The sequence below is a fragment of the Panthera uncia genome (assembly GCF_023721935.1).
Source record: "Panthera uncia isolate 11264 chromosome A3 unlocalized genomic scaffold, Puncia_PCG_1.0 HiC_scaffold_12, whole genome shotgun sequence".
NCBI classification, from domain to species: domain Eukaryota; kingdom Metazoa; phylum Chordata; class Mammalia; order Carnivora; family Felidae; genus Panthera; species Panthera uncia.
The window spans coordinates 19,309,486-19,332,487 of NW_026057579.1; the positions used below are offsets into that span (position 1 = coordinate 19,309,486).

The 23,002-nt window shown below is 41.6% G+C and overlaps 2 protein-coding genes across 3 annotated transcripts in view; both read right to left on the reverse strand.

The window, feature by feature from the left end:
- The window catches only part of DRC1 (dynein regulatory complex subunit 1), a 41,077-nt gene extending 32,653 nt beyond the window's left edge, over positions 1-8,424 (reverse strand). Inside the window, exon 1 of the mRNA XM_049652447.1 lies at positions 8,191-8,424. Coding sequence (XP_049508404.1) covers positions 8,191-8,342 — 152 coding nt within the window. The 5' untranslated portion in view covers positions 8,343-8,424. The remainder of the gene's footprint in view (positions 1-8,190) is intronic.
- A 4,207-nt stretch (positions 8,425-12,631) lies between these two features.
- SELENOI (selenoprotein I) overlaps positions 12,632-23,002 on the reverse strand; it is a 46,280-nt gene continuing 35,909 nt past the window's right edge. The window contains exons 9-10 of one of the 2 annotated variants that reach the window (XM_049652450.1): positions 22,125-22,307; positions 12,632-19,503 (exon numbers count right to left, since the gene is read on the reverse strand). In XM_049652450.1, the coding sequence (XP_049508407.1) occupies positions 19,405-19,503; positions 22,125-22,307 (282 nt within the window). In that variant the 3' untranslated portion in view covers positions 12,632-19,404. The other variant, XM_049652449.1, reaches the window with a different exon arrangement.

Consider the following 23,002-nt stretch of genomic DNA (forward strand, 5'->3'; position numbering starts at 1 on the left):
CAGGCTCCAGGCTCTGAGCTGGCAGCACAGAGCCAGACACGGGACTCAAACCCACAGACCAGGAGATCATGACCTGACCTGAAATCAAGAGTCAGACACTTAATGACTGAGTCACCCAAGAGCCCCTTTTTTCTTTTCTTTTCTTTTTTTTAAATGTTTACTTATTTATTTTGAAGGAGAAAGAGGGAGAGAAAGAAAGAGATGTAGGACAGAGGAAGAGAAAGAATCCCAAGCAGGCTTCACACTCAGCTCAGAGCCCAACTCCAGGCTCGATCTCGTGAGCCACAACATGACCTGAGCTGAAATCAAGAGTCAGATGTTCAATGACATATCAGATAAAGGGCTAGTATCCAAAATCTATAAAGAACTCACAAAACTCCACACCCGAAAAACAAACAATCCAGTGAAGAAATGGGAAAAAGACATGAATAGACACTTTTCTAAAGAAGACATCCAGATGGCCAACAGGCACATGAAAAGATGCTCAACGTCACTCATCAGGGAAATACAAATCAAAACCACACTCAGATGTCACCTCACGCCAGTCAGAGTGGCTGAAATGAACAAATCAGGAAACTATAGATGCTGGCGAGGATGTGGAGAAACAGGAACCCTCTGGCACTGCTGGTGGGAATGCAAACTGGTACAGCCACTCTGGAAAACAGTGTGGAGGTGCCTCAAAAGATTAAAAATAGATCTACCCTACGACCCAGCAATAGCACTGCTAGGAATCTACCCAAGGGATACAGGAGTGCTGATGCATAGGGGCACTTGTACCCCAATGTTTATAGCAGCACTTTCAACAATAGCCAAATTATGGAAAGAGCCTAAATGTACTTCAACTGATGAATGGATAAAGAAGATGTGGTGTATATATACAGTGGAATACTACTTGGCAGTGAGAAAGAAACCATGCCATTTGCAGCAATGTGGATGGAACCTGGAGGGTATTATGTTAAGTGAAATAAGTCAGGCAGAGAAAGACAGATACCATATGTTTTCACTCATATGTAGATCCTGAGAAACTTAGCAGAAGATCATGGGGGAGTGGCAGGGGGAAAAAAAGTTACAGAGAGGGAAGGAGGCAAACCATAAGAGACTCTTAAATACAGAGAACAAACTGAGGGTTGATGGGGGTTGGGGTAGAGGGGAAAGTGGGTGATGGGCATTGAGGAGGGCACCTGTTGGGATGAGCACTGGGTATTGTATGAAAACTAATATGACAATAAATTATATACATATAAAATAAAATAAAAAGAATTTAAAAAATGCTCAACCAACTGAGTCATCCAGGCGACTCTTAAATTTTTTCCGTAATACTGACTTCCATTTCCACTCCCTTGTTCAAAGTTCAGCACAGCGCTACATAGTGTTACATCATTTTTGAAATCTGCAGTTGAGATACCACCACCCCCCAACTCCAAATCAAACCAAAAACTCATTTTCTTTCTTGTCATTTCATTCACTTCCCTGTTCTTATTGAACCTACTCTTTGCCATTACTAAGAAAACTAACTGTTCCATTTTACTCAGGTCTTCAGACGTTGCAGGTTAATGGCTTTCCCATTATCAGACAAAATGCACTCATTCTCTTGACTTTCTACTTAAACCACCAATTAATTACCAACTCTATTTAAAAAGCCTTCCAACAACTTCCTGAAGCAAAGACCAGTGCTCCAGAAAGAAAAATAACTATGCTACCAACTCTTATTACCTAGTTTTAACGTGAATCCCATTGCTTCCTTTTACTTATCATTTTTAACTTTCCTAGCACTGCACTGTCCAATATGGTAGCCGGCTGATCCAAACCGAAATATGCTGTGAGTATAAAATACAAACTACGTGGATTTTGGAGACTTTGAATGAAAAACAAACAAACAAAAAAAGCAAACTATCTCAATATGATTTATACTGATCACATGTTAAAACAATATTTTTATATAGAAGATTAAATAAAACAAATTACAAAATTTAATTTCACCTCTTTTGTTCACTTTAATGGGGCTACTAGAAAAATTTTTTGTTTTGTGTTTTGAGAAATTTACTTATAAGCTTGGTTCAGCAGAAAATTTTAATTACATATGTGGCTCATATTGTATGCCTTTTTTTAAAAGTTTATTTATTTATTTTGAGAGAGAGAACAAGCGGGGTAGGAGTGAGAAAGAAGGGAGAGAGAAAATCCCAAGCAGGCTCTGCACCACCAGCACAGAGCCCCATGCGGGGCTCGAACTCATGAACCGTGAGATCATGACCTGAGCTGCAAGTCGGTTGCTCAACCAACTGAGCCACCCAGACACCCCTCATGTTGTATTTCTATTGTTTGATGCTGACCTAGCATATTCCAATGGAGTTGTCCCAGGCTTCTCTCTCCTCGGGTTTGAGTGGAATCCCTCTTTCGGGAAACTGCTTCCTCACTGCTGCCATACATGTGGTCTCAATGGAGCTGCCATCTTCTTGAATATCCCACCTCCTGACCAATCAAAGTCCCTTCTCAGGAGTAAAAAACTTGGAACTTCATTGATTGTTTGGCTGGGTTGGAAATCATTGCTACTTCAAAAACCTGAAGTCGCCCTGTTTCTTAATCCTTTCTTTGCATGTGACAGTTGTTTCCACTCTGGAAACTTGTAGGCTCCTTCTCTTGGTTCTCAGTGCTCTTGAAGCCACTGCCTCGGCCCCTCCAGCCACCTTAGTAGTCTTTACATTTTAGCAAGCTCCTTTAGCCTGAGTGATCGATTAATTAAACTTTTCTTTGTGTATCTATAGATTATGCATTGCATTGTTTCCTAGAAAGACTCTGGACCAAACCCTCTCACACAACCTTCCCCCACCCCTCCACCCCAGGCACCACCTCTGACCTCTCACTGCCATGATAACGTCTAGCTGGCACCATTGCGTCTGCTTGCAATGAAGAAGTGTTAGGGACCACTGTGTTCTCCTTTTACTGATTCACTGCGCTAAAGTTACTCTAAAAATCTTTGGGCCAGGCAGAAACCTGAGGTGGTTTTTGAACTAGAGTCTGCCCTCTCCCCAGGTGGCCAGCCCTCTGAATAAAGCTCATATTCTTTTCCAATCAAAACTTGTCTCTTGAGTATTGGCTTTTCAAGCTACAGGCAGCTGAAACTTGGGTTTTTTTGGTAACACTGAACTTTCTCGATGGTGTGCCTGTGCGTGGGTCTACTTTCAGCCATTGGCTGCACATTTTCAGTCAGGTGTTCCCCACCAGCTGGAAAAGTCATAAACTTCAGTTCTAACAAATTTTCTCAAATACTTTCAGTGATAATTTCCTCCCCTCTGTTTGCTCTGCCCTTTCTTTAAGGATCCAGAAAGGAGATCCTAGGGGCACCTGGGTGGCTCAGTTGGTTAAGTGTTCGACTTTGGCTCAGGTCATGATCTCATGGTTTGGTTCTCGAGTCTGAACCACTCATCAGGCTCTCTGCTGTCAGCACAGAGCCCCCTTTGGATCCTCTGGCCCTTCTCTCTCTGCCTCTCCCCCACTCACACTCTCTCTCCCTTTCGCTCAAAAATAAACACTTAAAGAATAGAAAGAAATACTAGATCTCCTGGACTAGTCCTCTAATTTTCAAAAATCTTTTTTTCTACTAGTTTCTCTATTTGCTCTATCTTCTATGTGATTCCACGACCTTTACTTCCCAACCCTTCTAGAGTTTTCCATTTCTATCACATTTTTCAATTTCTAAGAGCTCTATTTTGTTCTTTCAACAGCATCCCATTCTTGTTCCATGGTTGCCATATCATTTCTTTTTTCTCCTTGGATCATCTTAATGATAGGCTGTTGCATCAGTATTGACTGCCCTTTCTTCCTACATAGTCTCAAGTTCCTCTGAGTTGTTTTTTCTGTGTGTTCATTTTGGTGTCTACCTTTCATGGTAAAGACTTTCCTCAGACATCTAGAAATCATTGGCTACCTTACCCCCATAAGACTGAAAAGCTGAACGAAAGCTCTGAATGCAAGGGTGTAGCTTAACAGTGAACTTCAGTGCAGGACGATCTACTTGGATGGCCTGGTGTGCAAATCTGGCTTTCAGTGCCTTTAAATCCTTCCTTGCAGGCTGGTCAGGTTCTACAGAGAGAGGTCAATCTCCTGCCTTCGAGGTGAAGCTCCAACTGCCCAAATTTCCGGAATGGGCAGAAGGAAAGCAAGGTCTCATCTCCAGTGTGCACATGGTCACAGAACCCCCTTGCTTATTTTTTTAATTCTTTTTTATTTGAGAGAAAGAGAGTGGGTGTATGTGAGCAGGAGAGGGGGTCAGAAGAGAGAGAGAGAGAGAGAGAGAGAGAGAGAGAGAGAGAATCTTAAGTAGGCTCTATGCTCGGCCAGACACAGAGCTCGATCCCATGACTCTGGTATCATGACCTGAGCCAAAATCAAGAGTCAGACGCTCAGCCGACTGAGCCACCCAGGTGCCCCCCTTTGCTTTGAGGACAATGCTCTTGCCTCTTCTCTGTCCAGCATGCCCCAAACCACAGATCCTCCATTTTACTTCCTCCAGACCCCCAGTCTTTGGTGCAAGGTGGGGAAAAGGTTCTTGACACCCAACTATTAACTTTCCAAACCTTATTTTAGTCCCCTTCTTCTCCTCTACTTCCATATGAAGGTGATGCTTCCGATCTCCTGGCCTTTTGCAGACTTACTGCAGAGTAAATCAAGGGGGCGCTCAGCTTTCCTCGCTACCAGTTTATATTTCCATATTCTTGAATCTGCTAAGCCATCTACCATCTGTCCTTATGCTTCTCAGCTCCCGAAGTGTTGTTGCTATTGAGTCCTTCTGTTTTGCTTGACTTCGTGGGTTTATGTCTTTTTTATTTAATCCCTTTAAATGTCACGCTAATGGAGTTTTGATAGAGATCCAAGATAAATGTATGTGTTCCATCTGTCATTTTTACTCCAGAATCACATCTCCCAGGAATTTCAAATTTCAACCGAGACGGTAGAGATTGGGATTTTCAGGAGCTTTAGCCTATTAATTCTGTTATTTTTATATGACATTCGATTCTATTAACAGCTTCTTCCCAAAAGCTCCACCTCCGTGGCATATCAAGACCCAAGCAATTAGGGCAGTGGGCACCAGAGGCAGTCAAGGAGCCTCTAAATAATTTAAAACAACACAAGGGACTAAAAGTCTGCTTTTTATTACCAGCACGTGCCAGGAACAAAACAAGATCAGTGATAAAAACACTCTTTTCTGAAAAATCTTTTGTTGCTCTAAGTTCTAAACAATTTCTGCAGTTACTGTTGACTTTTAATAATATATGTGTAGGCTTCGATATAACACCTTTCTATCTGTTATCCTTTAAACTAACAAGGAAGTTAATTCACAGAACATGGAGAAGGAGAATAGAGTTGGCCTGTGACAGCCATGCACGTAGCCGAGTTAGCTCAGTTCTGCCATTTATGTACAATCATTCTCTACATCTTGCGGAATTCTTTTGAAAACGCTTGTGGAAACTTTTCTTCGTGTTTTTTTCTTCCTCCCCCTCTCCGCCGCCAAAAAAAAAATACATTAACATAATTAAAAGGTATTGATCCATTACTATTTTCTTATTTCGTATTGCGAATTTTACTTTTATTTGTAGAATTATTTTGCTGGCCTGTTTATATTCATAGTTCAGTCAAAGAAAACGTTCACTGTCTGCTTTTCTTTCCAGGCTATTATTATTAGCTGTGTTATAAAAATTACCGGCTCCAGGTGTTAAATTAGGTGCACATCACTTATTTTCCACGAGCACCAACTGGCCCTTCTGTGTCGTCCTTATAAAATGAAGACAGCCCTTTGCCAGAGTTTCCTTTTCTATCCATTTCTAAATGCAGACCTTTCCTAGGGCGTGGCCTGAGCTCTCTTCTCATCTCTTTTTATCCTCTTTTCCAGTGTAATTTAATCCATTCCCATGGTTTTAAATACAATCATAATGCTACTGACTCTTTTAACTGACATCCCTAATCCAGAATCCTCTTCTGAGTTTAAGACCCACGTCCAACTGTCTAATGGACCTCTAGGTTTTAATGCCTTCCCCAAATCCAGCTTCACTTAATATGTCCAAAGCCAAACTCTTGATTTCCAAAACCTGCCTCACTTTCCCCATCACTGTCTTCATTATCTCAATAAAAGGCACTACCATCTACTTAGCCATTCTTGCTTTTCCCCCGATCTCTGACCAGCATATCCAAAATCAGTAAATCCAGGAAATTTAAGCTCTAAAATATGTCTTGAGTAACATCCGCTTTCTCTCCAAACCCACTGCCACTAACTAGTCCAGACCAGCCATCCCTCACCTGGACCAATGCAACTGCTTCCCAACTGGTCTCCTTACTTGCACTTCTGGCTTCTCCAACTATTCCCTCAAAGAGCAACCAGAGTGACCTTAACATACTTAGAAATTTGAGAAATTCCCACATTAGTCCTTGACCTGTAAGAGTTATCATGGCAGGGAAGGACAAATGGACACCTCTACAACTGCACCTGAGTACATACGAACAATCAAAAACCAGAAAGGGGGGGGGGGGTATGGTGGGGGTTAGTGTCACCCTTAGGGATCTCAAGGATGCAGGAGGGGTGGTCCCTATCAAGTCTCCATTTAAGTCATGGGTCTGGCCACTGCAAACACTGGATGGCTCTGAGAAAATGATTGTCAATACTGCAAGTTCACCCAAGTAGCAGCCCTGATTGCTGCTGCCACACAAGTGTGGTATATTTGCTAGAGCAGATTAGAGTGGCCTTAGGTACATACAAGGTGGCCGCTGACCGGGCCAAATGTATTATTTTCTACCTCAATCGGGAAAAAGGATCAGGAAGTTCACATTTACATGGAATAGATAATAATGTATACTCATATAATCCTCACATTCACAGGGTCATGTTAATTCTAATCGCTGTCAAAATATAGTCGGAATAGATCAGGACCATCTAGATATCCCACAAAACATCACACGGATCCAATACATTCAGACTGGCAGGTGAGTCAAATATGACCCACCTGTTTTTGTAGGGCTCACAAGCAAAGAATGCATTTTACACTTTTTAATGGTTAAAGAAAAAGATCAGATGAATAGGCAGAGCACAAAGGACTTTTAGGGCATTGAAACTATTCTGTATGACATTATAATGGTAGATACTTGTCACTCCATCTTTGTCCAAATCCACAGAACACCAAGAGTGAATTATAATGTAAACTATGAACACCGGGTAATGATGATGTGTCAATGCAAGTTCATCATTTGTAACAAAGGTACCACTCTGGTGGGGGATGTTGATAGTGGGACAGGCTGTGCGTGTGTGGAGGCAGAAGGTATATGGGAAATTCCTGTGCTTTCCATTCAATTTTGCTGTGAGCCTAAAATTTCTCTTAAAAAGTGAAGCTTACTAACGTAGAAAAGCAAGATCAAAATACTAAGAATGTTTTGTGACACATGAACATTACACGACATTCAAATTTTAGTGTCCATAAATAAAGTTTTGTTGGAACACAGCCACACCACTCTGGGCCCCTTGTGTCCAATAGCCAGCAGACAAGAAGTCACCATGGTAGGGTAGCTGACCCCGAGCAGCAGGACAAGGTATAAGTGCTGTTAGGCAATGAAGGTGTTCAGGAATTCAGAAGATTATGCAGGTGCCTCTTGGCACCCCCTTATGACAGCCCGCTGTGTCTGTGAACGGACAGGTGCAACAACCCTAGCCTGAGAAGGTCATGATTATCAGTCTCAGACCCTTCAGGAACGAGGGAACGAGGTTGTGTGTCACACAACCAGATAAGCCCCTGGGACCAACAGAAGTGACAGCTGAGGTCCACTCCAGAAACGCATGTGGAAGGCAGGCAGGTTGGGATGGAAGGAGGAAAGAAAGACCTCTGAGGGCAGGTCACGGATGGCCTGTGTCTTCAGTGTATTGCTCACAGTGCATGGCACAGCAGCGTCTCAATAAAAGTGCTGAAGGGACTATTATTTCCGTCTTTGACTTTACAGGTGTATCGAATGTCTTAATATCCCATACTTTGCTTGAACCCTCTGGAAGAAACTTTTCCTATTTCATCGAGAAACAAGTCCCGCTCACACGTGGGGCCCGCCGGCCCCTCCCCGCAGGACCTCCCGCCCCAGGAAGGCGCCCGCCTCGTCCCCGCCCTGCGATGCCGTCACCCCGGGCGCTCCGCTGCGGACCCGCCCGGACCCCCGGCTCACCGCCTCCGGGCTTCCAGGCGCGCCGCGATGCGGAGACGCCGGGCCTGGATCCGCTCCTGAGGGTTGTCGGAGTGTATGGACGGCCCGAGAATCGGGGTGGACGAGTGTTCCTCCTCCTTCTCCAGGGCCCCCAAGGGCCCCGGCGGATTCATGGCAGGTGCCTCCCGCCGCAGGCAGCTGCCTAAGGAACACCGCGAGACCACCGCCCGGTTGCCAGCAACAAGCCGTTGCCAGGGTGCAGTCACCTGACCCGCAGCTGGAGTGCGCGCGCAGGCCTCCTCAGGCTCCGCCTACCGGCATCCAGAACGTGGTGCCAGTTGGTGGTTTTTATCCTGGAGATGATGCGCCTGAGGCTCTACCTTGGAGGGGTGAAAATTACATCACTCAGCCCTGTACAAATAGCGCCTAGCATAACACCTAATGTGTAGTGAGTGCTCAACCAGTGTTTGCTGAATGACAGGTACACAGATGTATCTGTATGCTCACTGCAGTTATTATATTAAAAAACTGGCATGACCCCAAAGTCCATCCATCAGTAAGGGAACTAATCCAGCTCTCATTGGATAGAAGCCAATGCAGCCACCAAGAATGGGGCTGACCTAGAAAGGCATAAAGCTATATTACATGAGGGAGAGATGCAGCCCAGTATATGGAATGTGATCTAAATTTTACTTGAAATATATATAGTACCGACAGGAGAAAAATGAACACAAAGCAGGGCCAATATCAAGTTACTGCCTGTGTTCTCTTCTAGGATCTTTATGGTTTCAGTTCTCACATTTAGGTCTTTAGTCCAGTTTGAATTTATTTTTGTGTGTGGTGCAAGAAAGTGGTCCAGTTACCTTCTTTTGCGTGTTGCTGTCCAGTTTTCCAACATCATTTGTTGAAGAGACTTTTTCCCATGGAGTATTCTTTACTGCTTTGTAGAAGATTAATTAACCATCTAGTTCTGGGTTCATTTCTGGGTTTTCTATTCTGTTCCATTGATCTATTTGTCTATTTTCATGCCAGTACCATAGTGTTTTGATGACTACAGCTCTGTAATATAACTTGAAGTCCAGAATTGTGATGCCTCCAGCTTTGCTTTTCTTTTTCAAGGTTGCTTTGGCTACTCGGGGCCTTTTGTGGTTCCATACAAATTTTAGGATTGCTTGTTCTCGCTCTGTGAAAAATGCTGTTGGTATTCGGATAGGGATTGCATTAAACGTGTAGATTGCTTTGGGTAGTATAGACATTTTAACAATCTTTGTTCTTCCTATCCAGGAGCATGGAATGTCTTTCTTTGTGTTACAGTTTTCAGAGTATAGGTCTTTCTCCTCTTTGGTTTATGTCTAGGTAACTTATTGGTTTTGGTGCAATTGTAAATGGGATTGATTCCTCAATTTTTCTTTCTGCTGCTTCATTATTGGTATACAGAAATGCAACAGATTTGTATACATTGATTTTGTATCCTGTGTTGTATGCAAGTGTTGAATCACTGTATTGTACATCTGAAACTAATATTACACTGTATGTTAACAAGCTGGAATTTAAATAAATTAAAAAAAAAAAAAACGGATACATGCACCGCAATGTTCATAGCAGCATTTTCTACAATAGCCAAATTATGGAAACAGCCCAAGTGTCCATCAACTGATGAATGGAAAAAGATGATGTGGTATATATACAATGGATTATTACTCAGCCATAAAAGTAATGAAACCTTGCCACTTGCAACGATACGGATAGAGTATTATGTTAAGCAAAATAAGTCAGAAAGACAAATATCATATGATTTCTCTCATATGTGGAATTTAAGAAACAAAACAAACAAGCAAAGTGGCGGGGGGGGGGGGGCAACAAAAAGGAAAATCTTTAATCTATATAGAGAACAAATAGATGGTTACCAGAGGGGAGGTGGGGGGAGGGGGTGGTTAATAGGTGATGGGGATTAAGGAGTGTACTTGTTGTAATGATCACCGGGCATTATATGCAAGTTTTGAATCACTGTATCGTACACTGCATGTTAACTAATTGGAATTCAAATAAAAACATGGAGGGGGGGAGGGGGATAAAGAATTAAAATGTATATTTGCCCAAATATACAGTGCTTTCATAAAGCTTTCGATTTGGCAAGAAAAGAAAAAGAACACAAAGTAGTGGGTATCTCTGGGGGCTGGGTCCACAGGTGGTTTTAACTTTCTATTCTAAACAAAAAGTTTACAGAGGCACCTGGGTGGCTTAGTTGGTTGAACCTCCAACTCTTAGTTTCGGCTCAGGTCATGGTCTCACTGGTTTGGAAGTTTGAGCCCTCTCTGCACTGACAGTGTGGAGCCTGCTTGGGATTCTCTCTCCCCCTCCCTCTCTGCCCCTTCCCTGCTTACTCTGTCTCTCTTGAAATAAACTCAAAAAAAAATTTTTTTTAATTAAAAAAAGTTTACAAATAACAAATCACTTTTGACATAATAAAACAGTTGTTGTGTTGTTGTCTTTAAAGGGTCGTAACAGGAGATCCTGAAGAGACTGCAGCAGGCCAATGTCACGGGTGAGAGGGATGTGAGGGAGGGTTGTAGGTGATGTCTGCCGTGATGACTCACAAGCACCCAGAGTCTGGTCCGCATTGGTAGGCACTACTCCAAAAGCAGAGCTGATCTGAGAATGGACTTACACTAATGAGCTCATGAAAGAAAAAAAGGATACCCTAATTCGAGCAGGACACTGCAATTGACATACAAAGCTTGTTTATTTATGGCTTGAGACCAGCATATGTCTGTGGCTGATCTACAAATGGAATCCAACTATAACTGGCAAGTTTCTTGATGCTGTGCGATTGGCTGTAATGAACTCAAGGGCCCACAGTGGGTATAGCTTGCCACAAAGACTAGGTAGGTCAAGTCCTTTCACCCCCATCCCTGGGTAAGTTTGGGGTAATACATGCAAACCCTTCTGGCTAATATGGGCTTCCTTTGCCAGGCTACAGGCTGGCCATCTACCTTCAACGTACAGTCTTTTTCCAGACTAGATTTTAGTATACCAAGTCCAGTCACATACTTAATTCCACATCCATAAAACTACACCAGATCGCCTTAATTGGGGTTTGGGGATTCATCAGACATTTACATAATTTCTTGGCTTATTCTTGTCTCCCAATTTGTGTGAATTTTACTACGATTCTCAGCAGGCAATCTTACTTTATTCATTTCAAGTTATTTTTAGAACTGCCTCACCATCATCATGTACTGACAACAAAAGGTACAAAAAGGAAAGAAGGGAAGTCATGAGTAGGTCATCAGGCTTAGGGAAAAGTTCAGAGGCAAAAAAAATAGAGAACTAGATGTTAGTAGAAACTGAGCACCTACCTCAGACCACCCACCCACTGTGCCAAATACCTCCGTGCATCATTCACAGCACATGTGCATGATCACAGTAATGTTACTAATCCCATTTTACAAGCAAAGAATTGGCTTAGAAAAAGTAAGTAACTTGCCCTGGGCCAAAGCTTGCCAAGCTGAACATGACTAAGAAACAGTCATGGCATTAAAAGTTTGGGAGGTCTTGAGAAACTTTCAGAATGAAAGCAAAAAGACAAGTGGAAGGAGCAGATACCAAGTTTTCCTTAAGGAAATTTGGGAGCAAGGAAAAAAGATGCAAAGTAGGAAGAAAAGCAAAGACACTTTGGAGGCGCAGGGTCTAAGCCTGGACGGACCCAAGCTGCTTACCTGGTGCGTGCCTGCTATGTGTCAGGTACCCGCTAGGTGTTTGAGGTTTGCGGACAGAAGGGCAGGAGGAACTGCTGGGGCGACCGAGACGCTGGGTGGCGCAAGGGATTAAAAGCACACCGCTGGAGAGGCAGTCCCGGGGCAAAATAAGGGGCATCTTCCCCTCACCTTCTTCAAAGCCTGTTAGAGACAAAAACTTTAAATGCCTGCTGCCAGAGCTGGGAACCACTTCCGATGTAAAAGATAGGAAATATTCTCAGAAGCAATGTTAGAAAATAGGAGTTTTTAAAATAAAAGCTTGTGATTTATAAGCTGAACTAAAGTTTGGGTGTACTAAGTGTATGTCATTAGATTCTTGTGGAATTAGCCTGGGAAATTAACACCATACGTTTTTCTGTGAGAAAATGTGTTTAAGACAACCACCTTCCCAACTAATTGAAGTGTGACCCGGTTATTATTATACACTGCCCAGCACCCAGTTCTGGGGCAGTCAAGAGCAGGACACTACGAACAGCTGTTACTGCCACCTGCCTGGTACTCGGCTTTCTGAAACAAGTCACAGCGTTGTGGAACACCCAGGAGCAAGCAGGCAGATCACTCTTTAAACACACAAAACAAAAAACCTTGCACTATGCTGCTCTAAAGTAATCAGTGATTCTGAGACAGCATTCTTCTCCCTCAGAGCACCCTCCCCTCTTGCATCTACCAAGGAAAAATAAAGAAGACAATCTGAAAACAGTTAAAAGGATTTAAAAATTATTTACTCTTTACTTTTATTACAATAAATATTTATCAATAATAGAATGAAACAATTTTAAATTAAAACATACTGCATTACTTTTGGGGTTCACAGCAGCAGAAATAAACATAAATCCAGTTCAGAAGGCAAGGCTTCCAGAATCCACTGGCAAGAAACAGTCAGGTCTTGATTATCGATCGGGGCCAGCAATGGGGAACAGTAACACCAACGATGCAAAAGTAACAGTGATAGGATCTATTTGTGGACCAAACTGTCTACGACTTCACAACACTGCAGATAAGGAACTTTTAAGCAAGTTGTAAAGCCCCATTTCTGCAAGAGCTAGATCTCTTCCCCCCCTCGAGCTCTTGAGCACAACAACTGCTCCCAGAGCTGCCTTCTGGCCAGGGATGGGCCCCACCACCATTCAGAGCCAGAAGACTCAAACCTGATGGAAGCAGCCGTCTTCTTCAAAAACTGTCTTTCTGGCTCACAATCCCTGGTGGAAGGGAAACAGAAAGAGACGTATTTCACACGGGCCTTCCGTGGGGATTGAGATGAACTGCAAGTAGGAACGACTCTGGCTCTAGAGGAGGAAGAGGCTTCAGAGTTAGGGGCTACGTGCCGATTAGGTCAACAGGAAGAGACAATCTAACGAGGGTGTACCATTTTTGCAGATAATCAAGAGCACACTGCATGTATATATGAATATATCATACATAGATATGCAGAAAACCTATGTGTACATATCAAATACGTATACACACACACACCACACATAACCAGATAAATGCTACATTATTTACCACGAACACAGCAAGTTCTAGACAGACCCATTATGAATATGCTCCATTCAACTACCTGAAAGAGGAAACGAAAGACTTTGTGTTCCCCTTTATCTCACTGACACACTCTGCTTGTGGCACACACGTCCCAGTTGCGTAAGTGGTGTTGCTAATAGGTACCTGAGAAGGCACGGAGCCGTCCTTGTTTCAGAATACCACACACAGCAAACTGCAACAGGTCCGAGCCACACAAGGTACTAACTGATTCGGCAGGATGCCTGCCACCTGTCCTTAGTCACAGGGTACGAAGCCTTACGCAGAAAAGTAGCCATTTCTCTTCCTACAGGTGGCTACAAATTTAACCTGTTTTGTCCTACGGGAGGGGAAGGGGACGAGGTAGGGGTCAGGGAGTCTGTACCTGGGCAGTAACTCACTGCTTCCCCACTACCCAGAGGAAATGCTACTTTCATAAAACAACTAAAATTTGGAGTGTAACACTGAAGTCTGCTTTCTTGGCACGTTTTGGAACGAGCATGTCATTACATGTAGCTGGGTCTTTGTCTCCCGAAAGCTGACTCATTTCGTTTAAGTTATCTAAACAAAATAACCTACAATGTTAATACTGTGGGCAGTTTCAATCAGCAGTTGTTAAAGTCTGATGCTGAATGATACCAGTAATTCACACAGATGTAAAATGCAACATTCACAGATCTTGTGAAATGAACATCCCTCCGGTAACGAGTTAGTAATATCAAGTACTAACTAAATGTGTTCCACGTAAGGTCAAGAACTTACTCCTTAGAATTAAAAAGTGCTCGTCAAGAATTTAAGAATCTTGGGATCATGGCGAGTTGTGTATGTTTTAATAAAAAAACAAAATCAATTCCAAATTTTAATGGTTAACCCATAGAAACTGCTCAAGAGAAGACTTTAGCCAAAGAGCCATAAAGCATCCCCAGCAGTTAGCCAATCCTGGTATCTTTAATACTGACTTTAAGTTCCATGTAGCATTAGGTACTCTAAGGCCATGATCCAATTCACAAGCTTTAAAAACAGCACGACTTTGGTTTAGCCTACCTTTCTACAAATGATTCTGTGAAGAGTAAGACAATGTGAATGGACCACACAATCCTTCTGTTAGGTCCATATGGACTTTCTTATAGGGATAAGCCCTTGTTAAGATATTCTAAAATCAGTCCACGTGTCACTTTCCAATTCTGGGAACCCGGCCTTTCTGACCGAATGCAACACAGTCTCCTCACTCCGGCCACCTGTGAGAAGGCTACAGATGGCAGAACATTTTCTGCTTCCCTAAATATTAGCTCATTGAAGATTTCTCTGTCTTAAGAGCAGGTCCCCGCTTAAAAACAAACCAGAAAAATCCGCTAGATTACTATCTCTCGCATATTTGTTTATTGAAGAGCAAAGCGTAGTACTAGCATGTGGGTTAGAAAGTAAGGTTACATTTATTTTGCACTGTGGAAGCCCTGCAACGAATCAGCCAGCAGATTCCACTCCCATGGCTTCACACGAGGAAGAAGGTACATGTCGCCACTCTCTCTGGAAAAGCTCGACAACCAGGATTTACCAGAAACCCTAGTGTAACTGCCTGCCAATGCCAGTCATCTGGGCCACTGTCAAAGACGGAAAGTAAACTACGCAAGTCACATGGGTCACAAAATTAATAAAAGAAAAATCAGAAATTTACTTAAGCTTCCTAAGACATAGAGAGCGTCACACTTTCAAGTTTCACGGTGATTAGTTTAACACCATTTGCCTGTTAAAACTGTCACTTAAAATATACATGTCAAAGTGCTTCAAATGCAGCATACTAATTAAAATTCCTCTTGGAAGGTTCCAGTACCGGCAGCTAATTTAGGAAGGTTATTCACCCACAGGGTGTTCAAGAAAGGGCATGCTGCCTTACAAAGACACTTGAGAAGAAAAAGAAAATTCTAACTGGACTTCACAAATCTCCCACAGAGTGCTCAACCAAGTCCAGAACTGCTAAAGGCCACTCTGAACATAGGAATCAACGCAACCAAAGATTTCTGTATTTACTTTTGGCCTTTCTGGGGACCCACAGCCAAAAGTTCTAGCCCATCGGCTTCATTCTGTTGCCTCCAGCACATTCCCAGTCCTAGACCAGCAAAGAGATCTAAGGCAATCAAGGAGATTGGAATGTGGCAATATCTAGGCGCTACAGAGCAAGCTGGCACCTCTGTCCTCGGTGGTGGCAAGTTCAAAGGAAGCCCAGAAGAAGAATGAAAGGAAGAGTCACACACAGGCTTCTAGTTAGAATGGAAAGGGGAAATGGAGCCTTTGACTCAAACACCTTCAGTTTACCTTTTTATTTTCCACAGGTGATGGAATCAAAGTCTACTTTGGCAAGCAAGGTACATTCCAAAGGTTTTTCAACGGACTACAAAATAAATTCTTGGAAAACTGAGCATTTAGGAAACCTCCAAATTCACATTTGAATTTGAAATTAGTGGCGGAATGACGATTCAAATTGAAATGTGAGAAGTTTAAATTCTGTATTGCACTAGGATCACTGGGCACTAAGGTGACCCCTTTTTCTCCTTAAAGTGGACCCGATGCCTGCTTTTTCTCTTGCATGTTCCCCCAGAGCCCAGACTCCGGGTCATGATCAATACTCTTTTGGTACCTACTTAGAATGTGGGCAACCCTAGACGTACACTCCTCTTCCCCAAACCTCTACTAAAATAAGTGACATGTTGGTAGTAGCACAAGTACATTCTAGACTAATCAGCACGGAGCTTTTTTAAAATTAGAATTAAGAGCATTTTAAGCATGGTGCGATTCAAATGCCAAGGACGATTTTGCTGTTTGTGTATTACGCGGTTGTGTGCATCGGTTGTGTGCGAATGGAGGAGCGCTGCCGTAACCCGTGACAATTTTAAACTGTGCGATGCACTGACGGTCACGAATGTTAGTAAAGGACTGGGAAAGACGGCAATAACATACTCTAGTCAGGTAAAGATTTTTCTATCCCATGCCCCCCTCAAATCTGGGGGAATTAATTTCTGTCAAGCACCAAAGGGCACGTTTCATACCATAACCGGACAAGAAACTTCTCACAGGTCTGGGTAACTCTGGTCCGCAGAGACACAAAGGAAACCTCCGGCCTGGCTAAGGCACTCTACTCTGAAATGGACAGAAAACATGCATGTGTGGCCAACCACGCCATTGCTCCCCTAAAGGCAGCTCAGCGTATGCTGGGAGAAAGGCTGGGGTGGTCCACTCACCCCCAAAATATCATGCAGAAGCCTGAAAGATCTTGTATATTTATATTTATACTTTGGAAATGCGGTGGTAATTGGCAAGACACAAATGCTCAGAGCTATTTGTAATGAAGTCCTGCTTCAGCTGCTGTAACACTACGTAACAAATGGGGCTTTCGAGATGCACTTCAAGATGGCAGACGAAACCAAGAAAACGTCAGCAGTATACCAACGATGCACAAGTCCACAGTATTCTGAAACAGTTACTCAGTTTCACTTTTATCTTGCTGACGGCCACCTTTCTTTCATCTAACGGTGCCAATGAAACTATGGCATAATTCTTTACCACTGTAGGGAAATATACAGTACAGGCACAAATAATTTCAAATAAACTTAATGCAGTAGAAAAAGAACAGAAACACACTTTGAGGTAAAACAGCCCCAGAAGTACAGGACACGACCCCATGCCAGAAAGGGTGTGTGTGTGTATGTGTGTGTGTGTGTGTGTGTGTGTGTGTGTGTGTAACTATACTGTACAAGGTGAAGAAAGCCTGTGGTCCAAATTTGTCATTTAATAAATATTTATCAGTTCTTTCCTTATATAATACAGATTACTCTCATTCTGTGTACAAGGTCAACAAAATAGTAAAATGATTAGCTCAGAAACCTTTGAATGAAGCTTTGTTCCCGGCCCAAAATAACACTTGATCCAGTTCAATTTTGCAGATGACAAAGAACAAGGTATACAAAAAATAGAGTTACCGTTACTTAATTCATTCATCCTCTGACCTCCATGATGGCAAGTTACTAACAAACATGGAATCACTACCCACATTTTCCTGCATCAATTTCTCACCTATTTTCAGTCTCAGAAAAAGTCACCAGATATACCTCAACCTTTACGAGCCGTTTTTAAAAATGAGTACAGAACCATGAGTTAGCTCCTTGACTCCTCATTTCTAATAAACTGGATGACAATGATTAGAATTTACAAATTTAAAAACTGAAATATCAATTATAGTTATTTTTACAAAGCAGCAGACTGAAATTTAAAAAGGAATACATTACAATTAAATTTAACGATGGTCACATTCATAGATAAATAATGGTAAAGAATTTAATTACATATCAACACAGTGGTGCCAGTTTTATCCAAGTGCAATCCATCCAAAAAAAAAAAGGGTTTAAGATACACTCTTCATTCAAGCACAAACTTCATTCAGTGGAAAATAAAGGAAAATCAGCAAGTAAATTTCACCACCACCAAACTACACGGAGACAAAGTCAAGAAGAAAGTCATGAGAAGGTGTCATCTAAAAAACAACCACATTGAAGTCAAAGGGATTTTTACCTCTGTCAGTAAACCTCAAAAATTATTCCAAGTCATTTTAAAGAGAGTAGATACTAAGTAAGGCATATATCTCAAAAGTTTTCTTCAACTGGGGAAGTGGAGAAGTGGGCAAGTTGGGGAAGAAAGAATTTCTACTTCCTTATCCTGTATGAAATAAAAACACAGCACTCTCTCCTCCACAAAAAAGAGACAGGACGGATGAACGGAAGAACAAATTGAATCAGGAAACTAATTTCAGAGTGAGGTTCATAGCAGTAATTCATAGGGAGGTTCGTGAGATTCCTAACTCCAAGGTAGATTTCTCTTATAAGGAAGTTTATCTGTGTTCCTTACGAGTAATTATCACAGGACTGGGACTGTCACATGCATTCATATAATCATAGTTCGCAGGCACCAAATCTCACCAACTTGCTGCTGAGGGGGAAAATACCACATTTAAACGATGAACCATGTTAATGTGTGAGCTACAATTATGATCCATTCTCTACTAAGTCTCAATAGAATATTTCTCTTTAAAAGAAAATTAAACCAGGGACACCTGGGTGGTGCAGTCGGTTAAGCGTCTGACTCTTGATCTCAGCTCAGGTCATGATCTTGGCAGTTCGTGAGTTCGAGCCCCGCATCAGGCTCTGCGCTGATTGCATGGAGCCTGCTTGGGATTCTGTCTCTCCTTCTCTCTGCCCCTCCTCCACTTGTGCTCTCTTTCTCTCTCTCTCCAACTAGGTAAATAAACTTAAAAAAATTTTTTTTAATTAAATTAAATTAAACCATTTGTCAAGATCTGTTCCCAAGAAAGAGAGACAGAATACTAGAGAATCTAAATATATATATTAGCTCTCTTAGCACATGAGGACAAAAGGCATTTCCATGGGAAAGAGAAATGAGTATTTGGCAACTGTATATTGTTCTGTAATCATTTGGCATCTCTGGCTAACAGTAACTTGCTCTTATCTTTTCCCCATATTAGATTTGGGCTATTGATAACTTCCATAGCGAAAGACCTACTACTGAAACAGTATCAAATATGAAAACATTTTGTGGTTTTCTTAATGTTATCAGTGTTCCTGATATCTTGGGGTTAGAACCAATCTTGGGGCTCTAAAAATAAAAACAAAGCATCTTTAACTCTGTACGAACCAAAACATCATGGACTCATGAAGCTAACATCACTAGAAACATTTTGCTGGTCTAAAGTACATTATGCCTAACCAAAATGCCACACAGTTTTATAAAAAGTAAGTTGGGAATTAGTAGGTCCAAAATTTCGTAAATTCAGATCATTTGTCCAAGTACTATACACACTGAGTTCCCGTGTCTGTTAAGCAGATCAGTTTAGTTCAATGGTGATGGATGAAATATTTACAAGCATCTTATTTACAGTACTTCCTTCTGTAGATTACAGGCCAATACTCTTTTCTTCCGTTCCTAGTCAATCCGAGTTTGGTTTCCTCAATGAGAAGGGATAAATCTGAAAATGGTTGCTCAGCTGCTTTACCTATATAGAAAACCAGAACATGAGACGGTGACAAATACATTCCTAATTATTTTTAAAAAGCACACAAAATTCACCCACTGGAGACAATTTACCGACTGTAACAGCAAAACTCAGCAGAAATAACGAAGAGGCTTTTGTGGACTAGGATAGCTACTGAGCTAGAGGGCTATAGAATTCTACAGAATACTAGAACTACCCTGGGAAAGTTAGGACTTAACATGGGTCTGCCTAACTCCCAAATCTAGAATTTCTTCCAGAGCCCTCCAGACCACCCAGATTCACACCCAAATCTACTGGGTTAGTTGACACAATAATATCTAGTAGGTCAAATATTTACATATATAGACTCTCTATTCAACTGCTTACAGCATTTCTAGATAATCATTCCTAATCCTGATGAAACAGTATAAAAGCAGATCTCTACATTTTAGGTTAGGGTATCCCTAGTGGGCAGGCAAGACCTTGGTTATGTGTCAGTTACCAAAGTTCTAGTTCTGTTGCTGTCATTTATATTTCAATAGTTCAAATGAATGTTCTGTGTAGCTTGCAAGTTTCACCTTCTGGTCAGAAGTTGCAAAACATGGCAAGAGAGCACAAAGACTGACAAAAAAGATATTCCTAGAATTTTTTTCAATTACTTTGATTTATTTTCCAGATTTTTAACAGTGAAAATATACTGCCTTTGTAATTTAATGAAAAAGGTTTTTTGGTCTGGTTCGGTATATGTGTGGTTTCCTAAAGATATGCTTCTGAAGGGTTGTAAAAAATTAGAACAAGTATAAAAGACATTTACAACTATATTCTACTTCATGCATGTGAAATATAAAAGCCTAAGAGTGTTGACATAAAATAAAGCATTTATGTTAAGTATGCATAAATAAAAACATAAATGATTATGTCCTCATGTCACAATCCATAGTTATCGTGGATTTTTTTCATCTACTTTGTTCTAACAAATGTAGGCTGCTTTGGGGAGAACACTAAGGGAAGAAACCTAAGTTTAGCAACATATACAAGGTAAAAGGCATGACAGGTGTGCTCATTTAAAAAAATTTTTTTAATGTTTATTTTGAAGGAGAGACAGAGCGTTGAGTGGGGGAGGGGCAGAGAGACACACACACACACACACACACACACACACACACACACACAGAATCCCAAGCAGGCTCCAGACTCTGAGCTGTCAGCACAGAGCCCGACGCAGGGCTCAAACTCACGAACCACAAGATCGTGACCTGAGCTGAAGTCAGACATGTAGCCGACCAAGCCACCCAGGTGCCCCTAGGTGCGCTCATTTTAAAATATTATGACAGAAGACATGTGTCTCAAACTGAGTCACGGTAGAGTTCCTTTCAAAACAAGCATACCAAATAGAAGCAGTATTTTAAGAGCCATAAAAACATGAATACCCTTTTACATAACCTCATTGCTATGAAATTATCCTCAGAAAATAAAGAAAAATATATTACTCCAGATTGTTATTTTTGTTGTTGTTGTTATTCCAACCTTATTTGTAATGGTGAAAATCTGGAAACAACCTAGATGATTAAAATAACTGGATCATAATTAAGTAAACTGGGTAATTATTAAGTAATCTCCTTGCTGGAATACTGTACAATTAAAAACCATAATTATAAGACCATGCTAAAATACATGATTAGAAAAGAATGTTAAAGTGTGAGGAAAAGAAAATAAATTGCATGGCTCTGATTTTCATTTTATTATATCTACCTTAGTCCATTTGCCCTGAAACTAGTCTCTTTTTAGAAGAGAATATTAAGGTTTGCAAAATACTTCTTAAATCCATTCTCTTCTATAATTCTCCTGATAAAAACTCCCCTAAAGCTAAAGAAGCAAGTATACAGGGGCACCTGGGGGGGCTCACTCGGTTGCACATCTGATTCTTGACTTCAGCTCAGGTCATGATCTCACCGTCTGAGTTTGAGCTCCATGTCAGGATTAGGATTCTCTCTCTCTCCTTCGCTCTGCCCCTTCCCTGTTCACACTCTCTGTCTCTCTCTCTCTCAAAATAAATAAATAGGGGTGCCTGGGTGGCTCAGTCGGTTAGCGTCTGACTTCGGCTCAGGTCATGATCTCATGGTTTACGAGTTCGAGCCCCACATCGGGCTCTGTGCTGACAGTGCAGAGCCTGGAACCTGCTTTGGATTCTGTGTCTCCCTCTCTCCCTGCCCCTCCCCATTTGTGCTCTGTCTCTGTCTCTCTCTGTCTCTCAAAATTAAATAAACATTAAAAATAAATAAATTTTTTTAAAAAGTATAGAAATAGATAATCAACAAATGGGATTACTTGGTCTCATATAACTAAAAGCACACAAGAGCTTACAATTCCATTCACCAAGAAAACAGTTCACATTTGTACCTAAAAAAAAAGAACTCCTCATAATAACTATTGAGTTTTAAAGTTATTTGTAGTTACTGTAACATACTCATCAGAGAAACAATATCTGATATTATGTACCTGGATATTATCCAATATTTATAGGGACTATCCCAATTCTTCCAGCTACTTTCATAAGCAACTTTCTTTTGAAATTTTTCCTTCGCCACTTTTCTACTACTTACAAGAACCAAATAGAACCAATTTTGCTCTAGATGACTCACCACTCGTACTCCATAATGGATGTGGGCCAGAGTGAAAACAGCTGTTAAGGTATACAGGAGAATGCTCTCAACGTAGGAGGCTACTCCTAAGTTTACCACCAGGACAACCAAGAAAAGAGGAACCAGCAACCAATTCAAAGTTGGGCACCGAGTACTGCTCATTTGACAAACAATCAGCTGACACTTGAAGTTAGGGAAAAGGAAAAAAAAAAAAAAAGAATGAAAATTTAATTAGCAAAGCACTTCATTTTCTTAAAATATAATTTATTGTCAAATTGGCTTCCATGCAACACTCAGTGCTCAATCCAACAAGTGCCCTCCTCAATGCCCATCACCCACTTTCCCCTCTACCCCAACCCCCATCAACCCTCAGTTTGTTGTCTGTATTTAAGAGTCTCTTATGGTTTGCCTCCTTCCCTCTCTGTAACTTTTTTTCCCCCTGCCACTCCCCCATGGTCTTCTGTTAAGTTTCTCAAGATCCACATATGAGTGAAAACATATGGTATCTGTCTTTCTCTGCCTGACTTATTTCACTTAGCATAATACCCTCCAGGTTCCATCCACATTGCTGCAAATGGCATGATTTCATTCTTTCTCACTGCCAAGTAGTATTCCACTGTATATATAAACCACATCTTCTTCATCCATTCATCAGTTGATGGACATTTAGGCTCTTTCCATAATTTGGCTATTGTTGAAAGTGCTGCTATAAACATTGGGGTACAAGTGCCCCTATGCATCAGCACTCCTGTATCCCTTGGGTAGATTCCTAGTAGTGCTATTGCTGGATCGTAGGGTTGATCTATTTTTAATCTTTTGAGGCACCTCCACACCGTCTTCCAGAGCGGCTGCACCAGTTTGCATTCCCACCAGCAGTG